We start from the raw sequence: 24,798 nt of genomic DNA on the forward strand, positions 1-24,798 counted from the left end.
AGTGCATCAGTACAGTAGTGCATTTACGAAATTCTGTACCTTTCCAAAATTTTCCATGACGTAATCACGTGCTTGCATGTTTTTAAGTGATCGTGTTGTGCTATGACAACTGGTTATCCTACAGATTTTACTTTAAAATGACCTGGATTCAAAATAAGGTATGTGCCTATGTAAACAGGAACAGACTTTTATTTGCGTATCATTCGTAACTAAGGCCACTTGGACATGATTGTTTTCCATATGTAACCTACTTAAAGATAAACTAAACTTTATTCTTCATGTAGTAGGAATAACCATTATATCAAAAAGGAACAGTGAACTTCTTCAGAAATATCTTGATGCAAAAGCTAAATACAGACAAATTTTGTTGAGCGGTACTTTATGAAACTGTTGAATTTATTTTTCCAACTATAGAAAACAATTTCCGATATTATTTTATTTCTCAGATTTTTGGGGGTCCTTAACATATTTCACGCCATAGTATGATTTTTTGTAAATGAAATGAGCAGACTAGCTGCTATGAGATTAATACTCTTTACGATTTCTGTTTCGGCTTTCATGTCATTTTCAAGTAACCAGCGAACACAACATGAATAGTGTTTGTGTGGGCCTACAGCATAGTACGTACACGTCTTAGTATGGCACTTTGAAAATGAGAGGTACATACCAGCTGCAATAAGAATAACACGCTTTTCGGCATTATTTTCATTCACAAGTAACCTCCGAACACAATGCGAGTAAGACTAATTACATCTGTGGTGTATGTCCATGTGAGTTACTGTATTTTGTAATTTTACATTGTCACATATTTCCAGTTTATTGTGACGTCCATATTGCATATATAGGAAACTGCCACTGTCTAGTTTCCAGCGATTAGGTGACATATAGTCATTATAAACGCATGGAATACGTATCGACACATATTTGACAGTTTGCTTAGCGTAAAGTACTCTTTGACATTTATTTGACAGTTCGTTTACTAAGATGTTGTATGTGTACAAAGTATAATTAGTAAAGCAACCGATAGTGTTATATTTCATTGACTGGATTTTGCTGTGAATCATATCTTTGATTTGCGTATCTTTTGTCGTCAAATTTACAATTACTTTTCGTATTCCAGTATGCCAATCTCAAAATCCAGTTTACAATGGAAATAGAAACAGATAGTTCAATAAACTACTCTAACCAAACAATTAGCAAATCAGTGATCACCATGCATTTGATATTTGCAGAAAACCTGTCCCTACAGAAAACATTATAAATGCCACTTCTTTTCATCATAAATCACAAATATGCACACTTCCAGTCAATGATTAAGAGATTAATAGGTTTGTCACTAGAAAACCAGCAATACAAAAAGAACTGGAAATACTCCATTACATAGCCATATAGTAATAGAATCACATATAACGACATATGAATATATTTAAATAGAGAAACCTCAATTAGTGAGAGAACAATGTTCCTACCTGCAATTTACCTAGGACTGATATCAAACCAAAATCTTAGAAAATCCCAATCTTGCACTAAAGTCACTTGTGACAATTAGAGTATTGTTTACATCGGCCAAACAGGACCACATTTTAGTATCAAATCTAGAGAATACACGAGAAGTAGCGACAGTAAACAAGACAGCTTACATCTAAAAATCAGCACCTCAGGAACGAGGAAATTGAAATTCCTTTGCAAATGCTACACAGAATACTGAAAGGACTTACTATGAACATACTTGAAGAAATGGTGCTATACTGGGTGATTATAATTAAAGTTAAACTTTCAAAACGACAACATCACTGTCAGAATGTCAAATTCCAACGGAATATTATCGAACAACGGGAAAAACACATGACAGAAGCAAAAAATAGCGCGAAAGTTGATCAGTTGGAGGAGCTGTATGTGTCCGTACACGTAAATGAATATACCTGTAGGCGCACGACCGTTAAAGTTGTTACAAACACGCCGGGTACACGGCTTTTCCTCCCCTCGCGACTGCGACGTTCGCCATGACAGTCTCAATGCAGGACGGCGCTCTGCCTGCATTACAAGAGCGATGACTGTGCTCACGTCGCTCTGCAGAAGTTCCGAACATTGAAGGGTTTTAAAAAAGGCGGTGGTCCGACGACTGCTACAGGTCTGTACAAAATGGTACGGAAATTCGAAAAGACGAGTGCAACCTGCTAGAGGGAGGAGACGAAACGATTCGACGTCAGTGGAAGCAGTGGCCACAGCAACGCACGAGGGGGCTAGTGGTGGTGCACATACGTGTAGTGCACGGAGAATGCCCGAACACTGGACATACCCTTGAGCATGGTGCTTAAAATCCTATGAAACATCATTCTTTCCTTTACAATCAAAATTACCCATGTGCACGAGTTTCTTCCTGTTGACCTGCAAGCAAGAGAGACCTTTTCTTTACAACTTTTTGCTTGCATGGAATTGGACAATGATTGGCAGTGGTAGATTTTGTGGACAGACGAAGATCACTTCCACCTGGCAGGACATGTCAATACACAGAATTGTCGGACATGGGCAACGGAAAATCCACACGCAAATCAACCAGTACCACTTCATCCTGAAAATGTATGGTACGGGTTTAAGGCATCATTAGGGCCATAATTTTTGTAAGAAACAGGTGCTTGTGGTCCTGCCACTTGTAACGTCACTGGTAAGTGCCATGAGCGTCCTTTTCACAACCACGTCATTCCAGCTCTCCCACAGGATAGATATGCGGATGGGATAATTTTTTTATGAAACATAGCTCACCTCCGCGCATTGCAAATACAGTTGAGTAGCTGCTGAAGCAACATTTCGGAAATGTTAGGTTAATCAGCCGCCATTTCCCTACCGACTGGCCGTCCTGATCGCCTGATCTTAATCCGTGTGACTTATGTCGGTGGGGCTATCTGAAAGATGTGATCAGTGTTCCGATTGCAAACGTAGTTGCATTGAAGACAAGCATTGCGCAACACATCCTGAAATTGACCCCGTAAGACTTCGATTGGTTGTGAAGCATGCTGTTTCTCGATTTCACCTTGTTACAGGAAACTGTGGGCAGTACACTGAACATGTTTTGATCCAGTCACACGGAAAGTAATAATACGGTTTGATTTTGATTCATACTTTTGTGCGGTTTTTGGCCTCAGGACAATTAAAAACCTATTTTTCCCATCCGATGTGATATGACCTTGCCGTGGTGGATGGGCTTACATAACTAACAGTATCGCACCTGTATGCCATGCACACTGAGAAGTACAGTTTCTTTAACATCAAATGTACACCTTAGGCGTTGTTATATGATTCATTTCTCATTTGCAATAGACCACTATTAAATTATGATGCTTACAGCGCCAACTATTGCTACATTTTGTAACTGTTTATTTTTCTTCTGCTATACGTTTTGCCCCCTCTCCGGTAATATTCCGTTGCAGTTTGACGTCATTGTGACACTGGTGTTATTTCTACAGCGGTTTGAAAGTTTAACTTTAATTATAATCACCCTGTATATACATACCAAAGACTGTCCATATGAAATTCCAAACGAACACACAGACTTTAAAAATAAATATTCCCAGGGAAACTTTTTTGACTTACTGGAACACGAAAAAGTATAGAACAACAACATGTACTCAGACCAAATATATAATTAGCAGCAAAATAAAGTCAATTAAATATAACACCATCAAGTTGTTGTTGTTGTGGTCTTCAGTCCTGAGACTGGTTTGATGCAGCTCACCATGCTATTCTATCCTGTGCAAGCCTCTTAATCTCCCAGTACCTACTGCAGCCTACATCCTTCTGAATCTGCTTAGTGTATTCATCTCTTGGTCTCCCTCTACGATTTTTACCCTCCATGCTGCCCTCCAGTACTAAATTGGTGATCCCTTGACGCCTCAGAACATGTCCTAACAACTGATCCCCTCTTCTAGTCAAGTTGTGCCACAAACTACTCTTCTCCCCAATTCTATTCAATACCTCCTCATTAGTTATGTGATCTACCCATCTAATCTTCAGCATTCTTCTGTAGCACCACATTGCGAAATCTTCTATTCTCTTCTTGTCTAAATTATTTATCGTCCATGTTTCACCTGAATACATGGCTACACTCCATACAACTACTTTCAGAAACGACTTCCTGACACTTAAATCAATACTCGATGTTAACAAATTTCTCTTCTTCAGAAACGCTTACCTTGCCGTTGCCAGTCTACATTTTGTATCCTCTCTACTTCGACCATCATCAGTTATTTTGCTCCCCAAATAGAAAAACTCCTTTACTACTTTAAGTGTCTCATTTCCTAATCTAATTCCCTCAGCATCACCCGACTGAATTCGACTACATTCTATTATCCTCGTTTTGCTTTTGTTGATGTTCATCTTATACCGTCCTTTCAAGACACTGTCCATTCCGTTCAACTGCTCTTCCAAGGCCTTTGCTTTCCCTGACAGAATTACAATGTCATCGGCGAACCTCAATGTTTTTATTTCTTCTCCGTGGATTTTAATACCTACTCTGAACTTTTCTTTTGTTTCCTTTACTGCTTGCTCAATATACAGATTGAATAGCATCAGGGACAGGATACAACCATGTCACACTCCCTTGGCAACCACTGCTTCCCTTTCGTGTCCCTCGACTCTTATAACTGCCATCTGATTTCTGTACATATTGTAAATAGCCTTTCGCTCCCTCTATTTTACCCCTGCCACCTTCAGAATTTGAAAAGAGTATTCCAGTTAACATTGTCAAAAGCTTTCTCTAAGTCTACAAATGCAAGAAATGTAGCTTTGCCTTTCCTTAATCTTTCCTCTAAGTTACGTCGTAGGCTCAGTATTGCCTCACGTGTTCCAGCATTTCTACAGAATCCAAACTGATCTTCCCCGAGATCGGCTTCTACCAGTTTTTCCATTCGTATGTAAAGAATTCGCGTTAGTATTTTGCAGCTATGACATATTAAACTGATAGTTCGCTAATTTTCACATCTGTCAACACCTACTTTCTGTGGGATTGGAATTATTATATTCTTCTTGAAGTCTGATGGAATTTCGACTGTATCATACATCTTGCTCACCAGATGGTAGAGTTTTGTCAGGACTGGTTCTCCCAAGGCTGTCGGTAGTTCTAATGGAATGTTGTCTACTCCCAGGGCCTTGTTTCGTCTTAGGTCTTTCAGTGCTCTGTCAAACTCTTTACGCAGTATCATATCTCCCATTGAATCTTCATCTGCGGCCTCTCCCATTTCCATAATATTATCCTCAAGAACATCGCCCTTGTATAGACCCTCTATATACTCCTTCCATCTTTGTGCTTTCGGCTGGCCGGAGTGGCCGTGCGGTTCTTGGCGCTACAGTCTGGAACCGAGCGACCGGCGACCGGCGACTGATGACGTCAGAAGTTAATTCGTATAGTGCTCAGAGCCATTTGAACCATTTTTCTGCTTTCCCTTCTTTGCCTAGAACTGGGTTTCCATCTGAGCTCTTGATATTCATACAAGTCGTTCTCTTTTCTCCAAAGGTCTCTTTAATTGTCCAGTAGGCAGTATATATCCTACCACTCGTGAGATAAGGCTCTACATCATTACATTTGCCCTCTAGCGATTCCTGCTTAGCCATTTTGCACTACTTGCGATCTCATTTTTGAGACGTTTGTTTTCCTTTTTGCTTGCTTCACTTGCTGCATTTTTGTATTTTCTCCTTTCATCAATTAAATTCAGCATCTCTTCTGTTACCCAAGGATTTCTACTAGCCCTCGTCTTTTTATCTACTTGATCCTCTGCTGCCTTCACTATTTCATTCCTCAAAGTTACCCATTCTTCTTCTACTGTATTTCTTTCACCCATTCCTGTTAATTGTTCCCTTATGCTCTCCCTGAAACTCTGTACAACATATGGTTTAGTCAGTTTATCCAGGTCCCATCTCCTTAACTTCCCACAACATAAAAAATCTTGGTAAAAGAATTGTAAAATAAATGTAAAATCGCGCTTCGTAGTAAACAAACTATCAAATATGCGTCGAAAAGTATTCCGTCCGTTTGTAGTTACTATACGTCACGCAATCCCTACAACCTGGATAATGACAGTTTACTATAGATTGGATATGAACGTTAAATCAAACTGGACTGAAACACCAATCTAATATTACAATGTGTAATTATTTCCTTGGACAATCACCACAATGTAAATAGAGTCACTTATGTTGTATCCGCACATTACTTGAGAATGAAGATTAAATTTATTGCTGCTAGTCTGAGCCATTCACTTTCAAAATGCCATACAAAATAATGCAATTTTAACCCAAATTTTCAGTTGCACAGGAACAGGAAGTTATTGTAATCTCAAATTTCAACAAATAGCCTCTGTAACATTCTGGAAAAATGTAATTTGATATATAAAACGGAATCAGTTTGTCTCACTTAGTTCTCTATGAGACTGCATTGTGTTGGCGGACTATATATAGGCCACTATAAGCAAAAATAAAAGCTATCTATATAGGTGCGAAGAGTGCAGCAGAGACGTTTGTAGGTTTGAGTTCAAACATGAACCAATCTGTTCGAATAGTTTACATCCCCCCTTTCTTCCCTTTTATTGAATTTCGATTCCGCGAAGGAAGTGGGCTGGCAGCAGCTTAGCGCACTGCTCTTCAGCCTACAGAATTTTTAAAACAGAAGAAGAAGATAAGAAACAATAAAAGCAGGTGATAAAACTTTGACTTCAACTGTAAAACGGCAGAAAATTGTGGAAAGTTAAACATAAAACAATGGATTGGCGATGCTAATTAAATACACAGGAAGCACACAGATAAAATGGTAGACAGACAACTAGAATACACAGCGACAGGCTGGTTTTTGTTTGCAAGAGATATAACAATCACTTGCAGCGACAGTATAATTTCCGTTCCCAATACTTCGGAAATGACGCACAGAACTGAACACTCACTGAAAACACAGCACTAAAAAGCCAACACAAAGATGACACACCACAGCCAAGGGCAGATGGGGGTGGGGGGGTGGGTGGTACCTGGAAAGATGAGGGGAAAAAAGGAGGGGAGGAGAGGAGAAACGAAGGGGCGGGGGAAGCGACTGATGGAGTGGAATCATAAGGGGGGAGGGAAAGCAGGGCAGACGGGGTAGGGAATGGGGAAAGGCAGGGAGGGAAATACAAAAGGACCCAGGGGAGAGAAGGGAGGCAGAGAGAGGACAGGTGGGGAAAAAACAGTATGGAAGGGGGGTGGGAGTGGGAGCCCATGGAATGGGCAGAGGATGGGAGGGGGAGGTGAGCATCAGAGTTTATAAGAGGGATAAATGGAGGGAGAGAGGGCATCATCCGGATGGGGAGTCTACAGAAGCGACCTTGGGAAAGGAGATGAAGGTTGTCGACATGGATCCTAGGGAGGACAAAACAGTGAAGGAGTGGCAGAGGGCGGCAGTTGGAGAGGAGCAACCAGGGGATGAGGGGGATCAAGGCAGTGGGAGGTGTAGAGTACACGGATATGTTCAAGGAATAGGAGCAGATGGGGGAAAGGGATCAGGTCATAGAGGATCCGCATGGGGGACAGGACTCGTATGTAGAAGGCGAGGTGGAGTGAATGGTGCTCAAGGATCTGGAGGGAGAGAATTTTTTTTTTTTGGGGGGGGGGGGGGAGGGCGAATATCCAGGTGAGACTGCCATAACGGAGGATGGGACTGATTATGCACTTGGGAATCCCGAGTTCTTTCCAATCTTTTGATTGGCCTGCGATCTAGTTGCTTCTGTGGGTACTATGACCACAACCTTTCTTGGTGTTTTGAATTTACTATGGACGTAACACTAAAAATTATTGAAACACACACTGAAATATTTCTATCACGCTGATCACGTGTAACAACCACAACTAATAAATAAATAAAAAATTGCAATCTTGATATATGCAATTCTCGTGTTTTCGCTTGTTCTGCGACCTAATGGAGTCTGTTGGTACAAACTCCAAGAACAGGCATTCCCTGTAATTTAATTTCGTGATAAAAATTACAGTCGCTTTATTACAGCGTATTGCGTTTGTTCTTCATTTAATTCATGATTAACTGTCTTAATTGTATCACCTGAATAATGCTTTGATTGTTTCATCTGAATGCTGCTGTCTTGTTTTCAAACTGATTAAAATATGGTGAAGATTTTACCTGTTATTCTAATATGGGAACAGGGATGGAATTGCTCTTTTACAACCTACTTGGTAAATGGGAGGACATTTCCGTCTTTCTCTGTTACCTTTACTTGAATGTTTACATATCCATACATACCAGTGCTGTATGAGAACTTGTAAATTTGTTCAAAGACAACAGGAGTTTGTACAGTGGTAGGATTTAATGCTGTTTCACGAAAGTGTCAAATTTATGCAGAGCTTAGTATTGTAGGTAATTCGCGTCATGCGAGTCAAATATCACTTGACTGTTCGAACAAACTCGATTCTATATCGAACGCAGCAGCGTACCGGAAATCGCGCACACGTTAGAATGTATACAAAATCAGATTGTAGGCACACGAAGCTGGTACGCCCAATATATAAAAATCGCCAGGGCCAAGTGTTTGTAATTTAGATATTGTATTTACACACTTGCACATAACGCATGTTTCTTTGTACGACTGTTCATAATTTCAAAGATGGTGTGTGAATACATGGTGATGAAATGTCGATATTTCACTAGAAGCATTCCTACATGATTGAAAATTGGCATAATGTATACCCAGGCAATGCTGGTATGAATGAATTCATATGAACATGACATATATCAAATTTTATTACTGAATGTGCATACTTCCCTTTCCAGCTACAAGTACTATGTCACGAATAAGGAGAGCGAGGAAAGCTCACAGCATTTATTCAAAGCAACTGCAATCTTGGTAATACTGGAAACTGGTCCCATTTCAGTGGCTTTCAGAGCATAGAAGTTGGTTTAAATGAATGATAAAGATCATAACCATGTCGTCAAAATAATAGAGAAATACCGTCTTTTTAATAGTGACTTCCGTTTAGATAGGTCAAATTTTTCACACATTAATAATTTAGTCACTACAATGTAAAAAAGGAAGAGAATCTGTGAGGGTTAGGTAACGCATTAAAAATACCAGAGAAGGCCTCTAAACTACACAAGGAAACTGATTATAAGTACCAGTAAAAAATATAAACATTTATTTTATAACGATGTAAAATATGCAAGTAAGTTGTTCCTCTGTACAGAGTCTGATTTCATTACACTGGGGCTACAGAATACAGGATTCTGCTGTTGCTCTTTTCGGAGGAACCACTTTTAGAGGTATTATGCCGTAGGCCTCTAAAGTACACAAGGAAACTGGCTACAAGTACCAGTAAAAAACATAAACATTTATTTTACAATGATGTAAAAAAAAACAAGTAAGTTGTTCCTATGTAAAGTGTCTTATTTTATTACACTGGGCTACTGAATGCAGATTCTGCTGTAGCTCTTTTCTGAGGAACCACTTTTAGAGGTAGTATCTCGTAGGTCTCCAAAGTACACAAGGAAACTGACTATAAGTACGAGTAAAAAACATGAACATTTGTTATACAACGATGTAAAAAATATAAGTAAGTTGTTCCTATCTAAAGAGTCTTATTTTATTCCACTGGGCTACTGAATACAGGATTCTGCTCTTGCTCTTTTCGGAGGAACTACTTTGAGAGGTATTATGTCGTAGGCCTCTAAAGTATACAAGGAAACTGGCTATAAGTACCAGTAAAAAAACATAAACGTTTATTATACAACGATGTACAAAATAAAAGTAAGTTGTTCCTGTGTAAAGAGTCTGCCCTCATTATTTTGGGGTTACTGAACACAGGATTCTGCTGTTGCTGTTGTCGGAGGGACCACTTTCTGAGTTATTGTGTCGTAGGTTTTTACCACACTCCAGAAGTTACAAACATAGAGGTTGTCCATTTCAAGCGATGTCTGTCATCCTTCCACCGGTTCCTCCACAGGAAGTGTACATCATTAGTCCAACATTCACGATTGAGAGATGCAAGTCCCCATTTAACAATGTAGATGAAACGGTATAGCCCCTGTCGGCATCATACAGCTTGCTGTATCTCTCAGGGTGCTAAAATACCGTCTGTATTCGCCTGAGTGATCAAGTTGGTTGGCTGGACTGGTCGTGCTGTGGAGAAGGTTCGACGCTCTTCTCAGATGATATGTCGGCCAACGAGCGTCCTTTGGTCTCAGGAATGCAGAACCACACGAAGATAACCCCTAGGAAAGAGCACGTCGCGAAAAACCAGAAAGGTATAAAAGCGCCGTAGGCGTCGGTGACCACCTGGAACAGCTTGGTGTCGCTGAAGCCCAACACCGCCACCAAGACGTAGACGGAGGAGGAGGCCAGCACTCGAAGCGAGGGCGGCACCAGCTCGTTGGGCATCACCCATAGCAGAGAGTTCAGGCCCATGCCGAAGGACACCTGAAACAGGAATCACCGTGCATCTTTCGTCAACTTAGTACTACCGAACAGTTCAGTGATCTGATTTCCGCCTACAGAACTAGCCGACCATTCTGCACTCACAAGGTGCGCTATGTTGTTGATTTCAGGTCTGGAGCGCACAAAATTTCTTGCGAATAGTTTTCTGAATAAATGCCTTTAAATGGTGAAGTTACTACTGTTTTAAAATTTGTTATCGTCATTTTTTAAAAATATACGTGCTGATACATCCTGGCTGAGAAGCCTTTTTACGGTTTTGGAAAAAGGTGAATTCATCGTCAATGCTGCAAACTGCCTAGGTCTACGTTCGATGACGTTTCATCTCTAGAAAAGCCTTTTTGTATACTAAAGTGCTAAAGAAACTGGTGTACGCAACCGTATTCAAATACAGAGATATGTAAACAGTCATAATACGGCGCTGGCCTATATAAGACAAGTGTCCGGCGCAGTTGTTAGATCAGTTGCTGCTGCTACAATGGCAAGTTATCAAGTTTTAAGTGATTCTGGACGTGGTGTTGTAGTCAGCGCACGAGCTTCTCCGAGGTAGCAATAAAGTGGGGATTTTCCTGTACGACCATTTCGCGAGTGTGTCGTGAATATCAGGAATCCGATAACACAACAAATCTCCTACATCGCTGCAACCGGAAGAAGATCGTGCAAGAGTGGGACCGGTGTCGACTCAAGAGAACGTTCAACTTGACAGAAGTGCAAGCCTTCCGGAAATTGCTACGGATTTCAATGCTGAGCCATCAACAAGTGTCAGCGTGCGAACCACTGAATGACACATCATCGATATGGCCTTTCGGAGCCGAAGGCCGACTCGTGTACACTTGATGACTGCGCGACACAGAGCTTTACGCCTCGCCTGGGCCCGTCAACTTGGACACTGGACTACTGATGACTGGAAACATGTTGCCTGACTGGACGAGTCTCGTTTGAAATCGTATCGCGCGGATCCACGTTTACAGATATGGAGACCAACCAATGAATCTATGGGCCCTGCATGTCAGCATGGGACTGTTATGCTGGTGGAGGCTCTGTAATGGTGTGGGACGTGTGCAGTTGGAGTGATGTTGGATCCCTAATACTTATAGACAGGTGACACAGACGTAAGCATCCTGTCTGATCACCTGCATCCATCCATGTCCATTGTGCGTTCCGACGGACATAAGCAATTGCAGTAGAAGAATAAGACACCCCACACGTCCAGAATTGCTACAGAGTGGCTCCAGAAACACTCTTCTGAGTTTAACACTTCCACTGGCCACAAAACTCACCAGAAATGAACATTATTGCGTATATCTATGATGCCTTGCAACGTGCTGTTGAGAAGAGATCTCCACTCCCTCGTACTCTTTTGGGTTCATGGGCAGCCCTGCAGGATTCATGGTGTCGGTTCTCTCCAGAACTTTTTCAGACATTGGTTGTTTTCATGCTACGTCGTGTTGCGGCACTTCTGCGTATTCACAAGAGGAGCGGAGGGCAGGAGGGGGGGGGGGGGGACTACACTATATTAGGCAGGTGTATCAGTTTCTTAGGGTCGTCAGTGTAAAATAGACCAGGAGTAAACTGTTCTCAGAAATTGACGTAGACAGATAAATTATATAGACTAAAGGAGCACCTGAAGATGGGCTTCCAAGGCTCCAAATCCGTCGTTTACTGAAATAAAAACTACGATTTGTAACTGAAGGCATCTTTTTTTTAGTGATGCTTCGGCAGACGTTTAAATTGGCCGTTGTGTTACGACTATGGTCGAGTGGTCAAACAGAAGTATTCGTACATGGTTTCTGTAGACCATCGTCGTGCATTTTCTTGTACGTGGTTGGATAATTTGGTGGATTACAAAGACAAAAGAAAGGAAATTGTCTTTAGTTTCTTATAAATGAGTGCATCCTAGAAACAACAATGGAAGGGTTCTTTGTTCGCACTTCAGAGGAATACCTGTCGAAGAAGGGGAGTGATTGTGGGCTCTTGATATGATGAAGACTTTCCGGTTCCTTTACGAGCCAATTTGATACATTAGTATGCTGCGTCGATGAAGGAGAATGAAACAACATTAATATCATATTTGTCACTGAAACAGCTATTTCTTCTCTTGTGTGATTACTGCAAAGTAATATGTTTGGCGTCCAAAACCTCCAAAGAGTACGGAAAATTCTACTTCAATTAAGAATCTCACCCTGTACCGAACCTTCTGTAGAGATGTGAGGGTGAAGCCAAACGGTTATATTTTAATAAGAACTCTCGTTGGCCACCAAACTCCCCTCCATATATGTAAAGGGAAATGTGTTATCCTTTTAGTGCTTGTATTCCATATAACTCAACAGCTTTGAGGTATTCAGAGATAAACACATAGTTGCAGATTTTTGGACTACTAAGCGTCAACGTTCAGTATCAAATAAGTATTTCAAATTTTGTTGGATGTTGTTGACTTTTCAAAACTATAGTGATGTGTAACTAGGGTCCTAAACCTGGAAGTATTGAATATGACATTTATTGGGAAAGTCCTTTTTTCAGTGTTAAATTTAACTGGAAAATTTAAAACTTTCTTTGTAATCTGGCAGAAGACTTTATTAAAACAATAAAAGCTACCTGTATTGCAATATTTTCAAATAATGGACACAATGTACCACAACTCCCCGCCGCTCCGCTGGTATAGGAGAGTTGACGGAATTTTCGAGGGTTTCCAGCAGTGCCTCGAAAACGTCTGAGACGTTGTTAGACCTCGCTGCAGTGCTGAAATGGAATATCAGACGACAGTAATGTTCACCAGTAACAAGAACTCGAAATGTCAATAGCCTCTGGTAGCGCGATTGTGTAGTTTCTACTTTCCTTTGCTACATGTGGCCCAACGTGATGAAGTATTAGTCTACAACCGTGAGTACAGTTAAAGAGAATACGTACTACTTGCCGTCATATCTCTTCCGCTACGCTCGCACATGCATTGCGTCGAAGGTAATAACTATCCCAGTAATTTTGCTGCTTTCCATAATTTTTAGTTAGTCCCAAAATGTAGCGGCTGCGACGACAGTTGCTATTAAGAAACTGGACATATTGACCACTGGAATAGCGTGCACGGTTCTCTCTAGGTGTATATGGACTCCAGAGACAAACACAGGCAGACGGCGACTAGGAGCGAGGCGGACAAGTATGAACGCTCCTTAAAACCGTCATTTAGCTGCCAAATAAAATCAAAGACATGGTGCGTCCTTTGAATTACAGTCATGACCTCAGAGTTAAAGGTGTTTACAGTATTCGACGGGAACTTTTCGGTATGCATGTGGAACTGTCTGTGCTAACAGTTTCTTAGCCCATTACCACACTTCCAGTATAGAAATCTAGAAAAAATTCTCTTGCTGCTGAACACAATTTAACGAATAAAAATAGGACCTTGTGTCAGCAGGTACAGAGTGTAACCAGTGCTTGAAATTACTGGTATCCAAACATTAAGAAACTGTAAAACTTTGAATGTGTGTTATCAAATTTAACTGGAATACGCACATCACAGGTATCAATGTCCTAAAACCTGCAGATGAAACCGAATGACTGCATGAGATTACGTCGCGTATAATACAAGGGGTGTTCAGTAAGTAATGCAACACAATTTTTTTCGGCCATTTTCGGTTACAAAAATGGGGAATTTGTTGTGGGAAATAATAAAGTATTCCTACTTCAAACCCTGTAGTTTCATGAAGTTCCGATAGGTGGCCGCGATATACATAGCCTTGAAAATGGCGTTTGCAACGACGGTGCGTTCCAGGCAAAGAGCTGTCACAGAGTTTATTTTGGCGGAAAACCACAGCATCGCAGATAATCATAGGTCTTGAAGAATGTCCACGGAATCCCGACAGTGAACAAAAGCATGATGAGTCGTTGAGTAGGGCGTCTGTCATCATCGCAACAAGGTCGGACAAACTTGTTCCATCTCCCAGGTGCCGGTCGGTCACACATGGCTGCCACTCCTACAGTGCTGGAACATGCGGACACTCTGATTAGAGGTGATCGACGGATCCCAACCAAACACCTTGCTGCTTAACTGGATGCGTCTTTGATAGTGCAGACGCACTCAAAGGACTGTGCCTGCCGGGTTCTACGCCGCCTACCAGGAGGCCATAAACTGAACGAAAGATGTATTCTGTGGAAACCAGTACGTGGATGTGGCGAGGTTATTGACGCAGTTAGACGTCAACTCCGGCGTCGACCGGTAGTGTGGTACTATGCGGGAATAGAGGCCCTCCAAGTAAGGTGGAACAAGGCAATGAATGGAGATTATGTTGAAAACAAGGTTTTGTAGCCAAATGAGCGGAGAATAATATGACATATTGGAATCTTGGGTAAAACCAACTTGCTTTCAGAAAAAAACATTTCTTTTTGAACGCCTCTCGTACATACTGATGGGAACAAAAGTTCTGCAAGTGGTGAATCATCTCCTAGGCTTCTAGGAGGTATAGAGGGGATCGGTACACAAAGTTTTAGTAAGGATTCCACGTCCGCAAATGTGCCCTTTGTACATAAAATAAGGTTGATTATAGGAGTACTTTGAAATCTCCCAATTCTCTGTTATACTGGGAAAAGGGCGCAGCCGCCAGTTTCTTTTGTAATGATGACCTCACGTACAAATTTCGTCCGATTACAACGACGGCACGTTGGATTCGCACTCGGAGAGAACGTCCGGCCATCCACACTTAGGTTTCCCTCGATGTCCCCAACTCATGCTGGGTAAATGCCGGAGTGGTTTCTTTGAAACGGCTCAATTGATTTCCAACACGAGAGACTGAAACGTTTAGAACGTATGTTCCGTCTCTAACGCCCCGACGTCGTCGGGATTTCAAACTCTAGTCTTCCATCCTTTTTTCGCAACTACGGCTTACAGAAACTGTTGTGTTTGTAACTAGGAAGGTAGACTGTGATGCTCCTTGGACAAGCAGTACTATCGAGTTTGAAGAGGATGTCCTTCGTCACCTAGAAGAGAATCTGCCGACGAGTACTCGAACCATTGTCCACGCCGTAGGTTTCTGTGTGGCGAAGACGTCAAAACTCTTTTCCTCTATTGTATGCACACTATGAAGCAGGTGATCTGAAAGTAACTTGATCGTTAAACTTATTTTACTTCCAAACGGTACATTTTCAGACATGGATCTCTTATTGAAACTCTTATACAAAGCAACGTCTGTATCTCTGAGAAGCCTCTGACAGGAACTGTGAAACACCATTTATACAGGGTGTTTCACAATTCCTGTATACATACTGTCCCAGGAAGAATGGTCAGAATTAATGGATATGGCAGCAAAGACCATTCGAAACAAAAACGTCTAGTAAACAAGGGTTATAAAATGCATACCTTAACAGGTGTCAGCATTTTTTCGTCTTCAGTAGTGTGAAGCAAAGCTCTTCTATTGCAATCACTTCGATTTCTCTATTTTGGCAGGTGGCAGTATGAATTAAAGCAGGAAAAATATCCAATAAATATGGGTTCTACACCGTACATCTGTTAGGACATGAACACCTTCGCTACTGTGAAAGACCGCTCTTCTACTGAACAAGGGGCCATAGCTGTTAAGATAAGCAGTTTAGAGACCATGTTCACTACACTTGTAGCTTCTAATGATCGTTGCTCTCATACCAGTGAATCCTCCTGGGACACACTGTGTATACAGATAGAAAACAAATTCAGGCAATCTGAACCCACATCGCAGTTCCCTGCATTTTCGGTAAAAAATTGTGACCAAGAAGAGGCACTTTCGCAGCACTATAACTGCATGTCCGGTACGTATTTTCATTCAATGCCTTGTACTTATTCTGCCCAGACAGTGCAGTAGGTAGAGTTAAGCGCTAGAATACTCGAGTACGAATGTTAGAGTCGACGTCTAGGTATTATTTTTTATTTTCTAATTTTAGATTGCGTGCTAAGGCATCTCGACTGCTGTGCAACAATGTATCCGTCTTAAACAAAACAAATGCAATGATTTAATACTGACATGGAAATGACAGCACAATCGTTCCTATTATTTCATTTTTAAAAATTCGTTTCTGGTTTAAACGATTACTTTGTTCACTTCCACACACAACACGCCTGCCCGTTCTCCGGTCCGTTGTCAGAATAGCTTCCACTTTCTTGAGTCACTCTGCGAGGTGCGAGTGTACCACAGGAGTATGGTATAAATTTCCTATTTTTGATGATCTGTGTAACAGACAGGGTGAATAACATCGGAAACCAGTGCCATGTGGCCTCATGATTACCCATGTAATACGTACAACCCTGTGCAAACACTTAATTGAATGTGGGTTCCACAGCACAATTGAAATAATATACATTTAAGCACTGTTAAAGTTAGTGCACCTGGCTGTCTTGTTATCAGAAAAGTTTATAACTGACACAATAACATACCCTCAACAGGTCACAGGCGATCCAGTCTGGGTGATATTTTATCATTTAAAGGTTTTAATATGTATCAAGTAAATTTATAAACAGTTGATTCCGTAGAATGGCCCTTTTAAAATCCATACTGTGATTTGCTGTTTCCCTTTATTATTGGTACGGACAGCAGCTGTTAAACTGCGAACAACCCCGACCAACAAACAGACTTACTGCACACAACTCAGCTCGTACTAGTGGAATACGTATTGCACTCCTATCACAAAAAATGTCTACGTACTGGGATCGACAGAGTTTGAGCCCCGCGTTCTCCTCTGCTGATGGATTATCAATCGCATGCTGTAGTGCTGAACTTTGAACAGTTTGTATTGTTCTCAGATGAGGTCTCATTCACCCGTGATGAATTTCCAACAACCGCAACTGCTATTTCAGGAGTGAGGACAATCACCACGCCACCCACATCGGTGACCACCAGCAACGAGTCTGTGTCAGCGTATGGACGAGCACGTCCAAAATCACCTGACAGTACCTTATCAGGTGTAGAACAATGAATTCGGAATTTGGCTGCACTAATTACACGTCTGTTGTTTGAAAGCGATAAACAATATTTTATTCAAAATAAACTCAATTGCTATTTATACATTTGTCCCACCTCTGCGGACGGCTATGAATCCCACACCAGAAACACAGTTCTTCTGAAGCGAACCAATCAGCGTTTCGTACATTTTCATACGAATTGAAGCATTGTTCAGTGAGAGCGTTCTCCAGTGATTCAAATAGATGATAATCGGGCGGAGCCAAGTCTGGAGAATAAAATGCACTAGTATTTTCCAACTGCTCAATCTTTCCCCTGACTCGTTTTGCTGTGTGTGATGGGGCGTTATCATGGAGCAATACGATTTTTGTGTTGCCTTTTTTCATATTCCGATCCTTTTCCACGTAATCCTCAATTTAAATCTATCATTTTCTGTTGGTAGTGATCAGTGTTAAGAGTTTCACTACGTTTTAGCAGCTCACAATATATGACACCCTTCTCATACCACCAAACACAGACCATTGTCTCCTTTGCAAAGCGATTTGGTCTTGGGGTGGATGTCGATGGTTTGCATGTATTCACCCATGATTTACGCCGCTTAGGATTCTCAAAATATATCCATCTTTCATCGTCTGTAACTACTCGATGGAGAAACGACATTTTTTTTTGTATCTGGCGAGCAGCATTTCACAAGTGGTCTTTCGATTTGTTTGCTGTCTTTCATTCAGTTCATGAGGAACCCGTATTCCCACTTTCTGCACCTTTCCTATAGCTTTCAACAGAAGAGAAATGGCTTTCTGCGTCACATTAAATTGTTCCGCGAGCTCCTCCTGAGTCTGAGTATCATCTTCATCGAATAACACCTGCTATTCGTTGTCTTTGAACTTTTTCGATGGTTTCCCTCGCTCATTGTTTCTCACGTCAAAATCAACAATTTTGAATTTCTTAAACCATTCGAAAAACTGTGTTTTCCTAAGAACATGTTCGCCGAAAGTTTCGACAAGCATTCAATGAGATTCTGCAGCAGTATTCTTCAAATGATAACAGAATACCAACGCCATCCTCAAATCGTAGTTCGTAGGCACAAAAAGACATGCTTATGGGTTTGAAAGAGACACCGATGAATGGAACTTGTGTTACTGTGTGTTGACAATCTTCGTCAGCCGTTACAGGAAGCAGATGGAGTTGCAGACGCGGTCTCACGGGCCCTAAGCTGACGGCCAGCACCATCCATAGGGAAATTCCCGTTTCATACTTCTACACTTGCTATTTGCTGTCCCTCGTTTGACTAGTCCACTTTACCTGGTGTTCCGGCGAGATGTGCTGTCCCTCTTCCTAGGGACTGTACCCTTTGTTGTCTGCAAAAGGATGTGGCCTCAACACAACAGTGCACCACTCTCCTTCGATGTTAATATCTGTGAGCAACTGAACAAGAAGTACCTTCATTTTTGGATTGGAATAGGACCTCCTGTTAAAAGGCCAGCGCGATCGTCGTACCTCACACCTTGGACTTTTTATTTTGAGGTTATGTCAAGACGCTAGTGTATGAAACCACTAGAAACGGATTAATACCTGCTTGCTAGGTTCCAGGCGTCTTCTGGTACAATAGACACCAGGGTTTTTTGAGAAAGTTTAGCGGAAATTCATGCTCCATTGCCATGCATGTATTCAGACTAGGAGTCATCACTTTAACAGTAACTATGAGCTACATTGTTGTAAACTTTGTATGGCCATAACACAATAAATATGTGTTTCAAACAAATGGTTCCCTGTCTCAATATAATCGGTCGTGGGCTCACTATCAAGTGTTTCATTTGGACCCACAAAGTTAGAGACACACTGTATACTCTGATGAGTTCGAAAATTCTGACCACCTGCTTAACTGCTTGTTGGTCTGCCTTTGAAGTGCAGCAAAAGTACTGATTCTGCTTGGCATGCATTTGATAAGCCTTGTCAGGTTTCCCGTGGGTCTGTTGCACCAGAAATCTAGGCGCAGGTCACGCAAGGAGGTGGCTTGTAGGCGCGCAGCTGCCGTCCTATAGCTTGCCAGATGTGTTCAATTAGGTTTAATCCAAGCCGAATTTTCTTGCCAAGACATCAACATCCGTCTCCTATCATGCTCCTCGAGCCATTGTAAGAGAATTCTAGTTTTCTGATAAGAAAAGGTATCCTGCTCCAAGGTGCTGCCGCCGTCTGGGAAGTCATCAAGCATGGAGGGACGCAAGTGGGCCGCAATGATGCTCACGTTGTTCAAGTTTATTGTGGTGCCTTCGATGAGTGCCACGGGTCCCACTGAAGAGAATGTGATCGTTTCTGTAGTCTAATACAGCCCCATTAGCCTGCATCTGTGGCACGGTGAATGTTTCGAGCAACTTCCCATATGGAAGACAGAGTATGCAGACACGATCATCGACCTAGTAACAAAATTTCCTGCGACCAGGCGAAACGTTTAGATTGATCCCGTACCCACAGCTATCGTAACTGTCGTTGTCGTTGAATCAACTTGGGAGCATGTAGCAGTCGTCTCCTGCGTTGCCCAATGTTCGACGTACACTTACCGATATGCTATGGAAACTTGTGCCTGCACAAGTATTGTGCTCCTTCGTTAGATCTGGCACCGATTGCCACTTGTCAAGCTCTACGTAGCGGAAGAGCGTCAGACGTATAAGTTCTGTGATTATGATTATGATGTGCACGTGCAACACCATGTACATTACGATTTCAGTCACTTTCCATGGATGTTCACAACAGTAGCACGCGAGCAGCCGACCAGGTTCGTCGTATGCAAGATGCTCGTTCCCTCACACCAGGCCATAATAATCTGCCCTTAACGAAAGTTACTTATTTCGGTGGTTTCCCAGCTTTCCTCCTGTATCGGCCTTAGAATAATTCCCTAACCGTCTCTGCTGCGCTTATATTCTTTCCTCACCCCGTCACTTGCCTGCAACGCCACCAGGTAGTACTCTGCGTCAGTGGACAAAGGTGGCATTACTTTGGCGCAACAGTCCATATCACAGTAAGATACCACGGAGATTTTAGTTTACACGGAAGCTAACCAACGGTCGTTCTTTTCGCTTACTTTTCGTGACTGCATCCGGAAATGGGGTACATGAAGTATCGTTCGCCACACACCATATGAGGCTTGCTATATACAGACGTTGTAATGATACTTTGTAATTCAATGTGCCATGCAGTATTCGGGCTGCCTCGACGACGCACGGGAAGGGTAATTTATCATTTATTTTTGTATTAGTTAATGTTGTATAGCAGTAATAACTTTAATTGGAAGAAAGTGCCTATAACGGTTTGCACATGTTTCTTTCCGTACATGAGTGACGCGACATCTGAGTGGGAGCGATATCAGCTTTTCACAGCACAAAAAGAGTATACTTCGCTGAATAAGATTTTTCTAGGGTCGGCGGCTGTGCAGCGGGAGAACACACTGAATATAAATGTTATATTTATGGTTATAAAACTTTACGAGTAAAAGAAAATGTTGTATATCATAGGAAACAATCTATCTGTATTCAGCTTTGAGCCACGAAAATATTTACTTCCAGTTTTACAATACGTAGCAGATCTTGTAATCAGCGACTTCGTTTGTGAACTACACTGTTTACGGTGTTGAGGTGTTTTTGGGTGTCGATAGCAGCCTGAATATTTGTTACTTTTGAGCAATCCTGAATATTGTAACCAGCTCTAATTAATCGGAGAAAGTCAAGTGCCGTTGAAAGTTCGAAGTTATCACTATCTTTGAATAACAGATATCACGATAAAAGCCAACACCGACTATTAATCTATATTTTTCAGACTGGAAGAAGGCAATAATTGCCCTAATTTCCAAGGTTATACAACCACTTGATAGTGCCAAAGGTTGATGTGAAAACAAGCTCTGTAAATGTTAATACAAAAAAATCTGGAATCTGCTTATGTAAATACAGAGAGTGGTGCTAACAGTAGTGAAGCAGTCGATGGTTACAATGTCAACTGTGCCCAGCCGGCCGGAGTGGCCTTGCGGTTCCAGGCGCTACAGTCTGGAGGGGAGCCACCGCTACGGTCGCAGGTTCGAATCCTACCTCGGGCATGGATGTGTGTGATGTCCTTACGTTAGTTAGGTTTAAGTAGTTCTGAGTTCTAGGCGACTGATGACCTCAGAAGTTAAGTCGCATAGTGTTCAGAGCCATTTGAACCATCAACTGTGTCCATATTATGTGGAATTGCTGAATGGGAAGTTTGAAATTTACGTCTCGTTAACTGCTGAATTATGAGGGTAATTACAATTTTCGGATAAACAGTGAAGTACCATCCGTAGTGACGTAGTTGTTTGACACTGGAGCAGCGAGACTTAGATCTCTCAGTTACTCCTCTCTCGCTGAGCTACTTTACTGCGTGGGCCGCGCATAAGCACTGCAACGTAGAAGTGCAGTCTCCGAGTACACGAAACCTCATACATGAAAACAGGCTCTCTAACCTCACCGTCATTTCTGATTCAGTGACGGCTATTCGAATGATCCATACGTGTTTAGTACAGGTACCAAGCGAGGAAACCCGTATCACAGAGGGTTAGTTCTCAAGTACGAGAGCTATTGGGAAAGTAAGGAGCGATCAGTCGTGACATCGAGATCACAGAGAAAAATCAAAACATAGTTGCAGCAATTAGCTACATCTTCGAGCTACTTCTGTACATAGTCGCCGCTCCGACTTAACTTAGACATCTGTCGTAGCGTTGTTCCAACTTTATAATAGCCTCGTTATAGAAGCCAGTCCCCTGTGCTTTCCGACAATTTTCTAAGCTGGACTGCAGATCGTTGTCTGTGCCAAAATGTTGTATTCATAGTCAGCAGGTAATCTGAGCGGAGATGAAAATCAGAGGGAGCAAAGTCCGGTCTGTATGGTGGCTGATCACTCCCCATCGAAAACGCTGCAGGAGCCTCCTCATTGCTCCTGCAGGATGCGGCCAAGAACCGTCACGAATAAGGAACTGCTTGACAGTTACATTATGTGGCGTCGCATGAAATCAGGCGAAATCTCTGGACGTAAACCTTCACTTGACGGGAGACAGTTTTCTGTGCATCTATATGTGCTCACTGTGCGCTCATAACTAAAAAGAAAGACGTGAAGCTATCACGAAGCACTGACCAAAACTTCTGTGCAGAGCTTCAACGGATTACCACTGTGGTTTCCATCTAACGGTCAATTGTTCCCTACTTTCCGATAGCTCTCGTATCAGTCACCACTTCTAAAAATCAAACATAACGAAATTAATTTCTCGTTTGTTTGCTGGTACATTCCTACAGCCCTGGTACTTAATGAAACCTCCGTCCCACAATATCGTACCCCACCGCTAGAGGAGCAAAGGGAAAACTATGAAGCCCATAGATAAAATGTAGATGTACTAAATCATTCTGTTTTTGTGGTGTCACGTATCAGTATCACCCCACGGACGTCGCGGAATTGGCAACGGAATTGCAAGTTTCCGTCTGACGCCAATAGTGGTCGCGAGGGATCTGGAGGACCCAATGGTACGCGTTCACTGAGCCACGCCTCCAGCTGCTGTGGACTACGAGTACCCCCTGCCACCACTATGTAGGACGACCGGTGGCAGACACATGGCCCACTTGTTCTGGGAGTTCCATGGCTAGGACACCATGGACTCTCTTTTCAGCTGCATTATTTGTAAAGAGTCTTCGTTCGTTTGGAAGAATACAAGTTAAGTAAATTATCAGTTTACTGCTTGCTAATCGTTTCTACAGCTGTCCAGCTTTCTACGCCGGCAGTTGGAACACTACTCTGAAGTCCGTCTGTCCTTACCATTGTGTACGAAATTGTACACAACAGTACTGGTGCCTCAAGCGCCATGGAAGAATACTATGGCGTGGATATTTCAACGAGGACTGCACCTGTGTACGTTTTTCTCGTGCAAGGCAGAAATTTTACCTCCTATTGGATCTTCTCTGGCATGGTAGGTACACTAGTTAAATTTTCCGTTCCTTTCTTTCACACTTCGTTTTTAGTCCAGGGCTCCATCACTACTAATGACCAAGTAAAAACAAAAGCACTCAGTTATGAGGAAAGGCTAACGTTAGTTACTTACAAAATAGACAATGAGACCGGTAAGAGGCAGCCAGAAGACAGCGTCTGTGGTGCCCTCGCTGGCGTAGATGCTGAGGAAGAAGTAGACGCCGAGGGATGTAGTGGCGACGCAGCAGCCACATAAGGAGAACAGCAGCAGTGGCTTCCTACCCAGTCGGTCCACCACGAGGGAGAAGACAATACAGGACAGCACCGTGCTGCTGGAGACGCCGATGGCCGAAAGCTCAGCGTCCAGCGAGCTGTTACTCTCCACCAGGATATGCAGCGTGTTGGCATTGATGGCGTCGACGCCGCTCAGCACCACGCACATCGTGAACACCATTGATAGCTGTTACCATAAAGATGAATGTTATAAAAAGAGATTTTAAGGGACATATCTTGACATCTATAAGTAGAATGAACTTCATTAGGCACAGAAAAATCATGAAAATGAAGATAAATTCAGAAGTCACATACCAGATTAGTTTTCGATGTGTGTGGTAAGTATATTTGCAAGTATTTAACTGTCATCTCTAAGAGACAGAGCTGCGCCTATTAGGGTTAGTCCTTCTTTAGGTGTTTATCCTTCAATATCACACATTTCTCTCCACGATCGACAACATGAGGGTAACTCTAACTCTCGCACCGAGCGAGGTGGCGCAGTGGTTAGCACACTGGACTCGCATTCGGGAGGACGACGGTTCAATCCTATCTCCGGCCATCCTGATTTAGGTTTTCCGTGATTTCCCTAAATCGTTTCAGGCAAATGCCGGGATGGTTCCTTTGTAAGGGCACGGCCGATTTCCTTCCCAATCCTTCCCTAACCCGAGCTTACGCTCCGTCTCTAATGACCTCGTTGTCGACGGAACGTTAAACACTACCCACCACCACCTAACTCTCGTAGCCTACTTTGAAGGAAACATCTAGAAAATGGCAACACTGTCACTCTGGAAATGCTTGCCACGCAATTGCTTCTTGATCGTAGGAAAGAGGAAGAGGTAACTGGGTGTCGGGTGCGAATACAGAGAGAGAGACAAAATTTGATAAATGAAGCAACATGTGTGCCTTGATCTTGAGCTGGGGCGTTGTAAGGCGCGAACACTCGAATAGATTTCCGTGATGTTTCGTCTTGACAGCCTTCTGCAACCTCATTAGGTTATTTCGGTAGTATGCTCCACTGACTGTCCATGTGAGCAGTGATGGTCAGTCCCAAAATACACTCAGCATCTTCCTGGCCGGTGATGTGTATGTCTTTACCCTCTACCGCGCTTTGCTCCTTTATTTATTACTCACTGTAATACATCTCGTTCTCGTCCATGGTGACTACACGGCTAAATAAGTAATCTAGATGACACAGCTAC

At 42.3% G+C, this 24,798-nt stretch overlaps 1 protein-coding gene across 1 annotated transcript in view; it reads right to left on the bottom strand.

Moving 5' to 3' along the window:
- Positions 1–9,136: 9,136 nt before the first annotated feature.
- LOC126267156 (facilitated trehalose transporter Tret1-like) overlaps positions 9,137–24,798 on the bottom strand; it is a 43,226-nt gene continuing 27,564 nt past the window's right edge. The window contains exons 4-5 of the mRNA XM_049972099.1: positions 23,460–23,786; positions 9,137–10,436 (exon numbers count right to left, since the gene is read on the bottom strand). Of these exons, the coding sequence (XP_049828056.1) occupies positions 10,113–10,436; positions 23,460–23,786 (651 nt within the window). The 3' untranslated portion in view covers positions 9,137–10,112. The remainder of the gene's footprint in view (positions 10,437–23,459; positions 23,787–24,798) is intronic.

The sequence above is a fragment of the Schistocerca gregaria genome, chromosome 4, assembly GCF_023897955.1.
Source record: "Schistocerca gregaria isolate iqSchGreg1 chromosome 4, iqSchGreg1.2, whole genome shotgun sequence".
Lineage (NCBI taxonomy): Eukaryota > Metazoa > Arthropoda > Insecta > Orthoptera > Acrididae > Schistocerca > Schistocerca gregaria.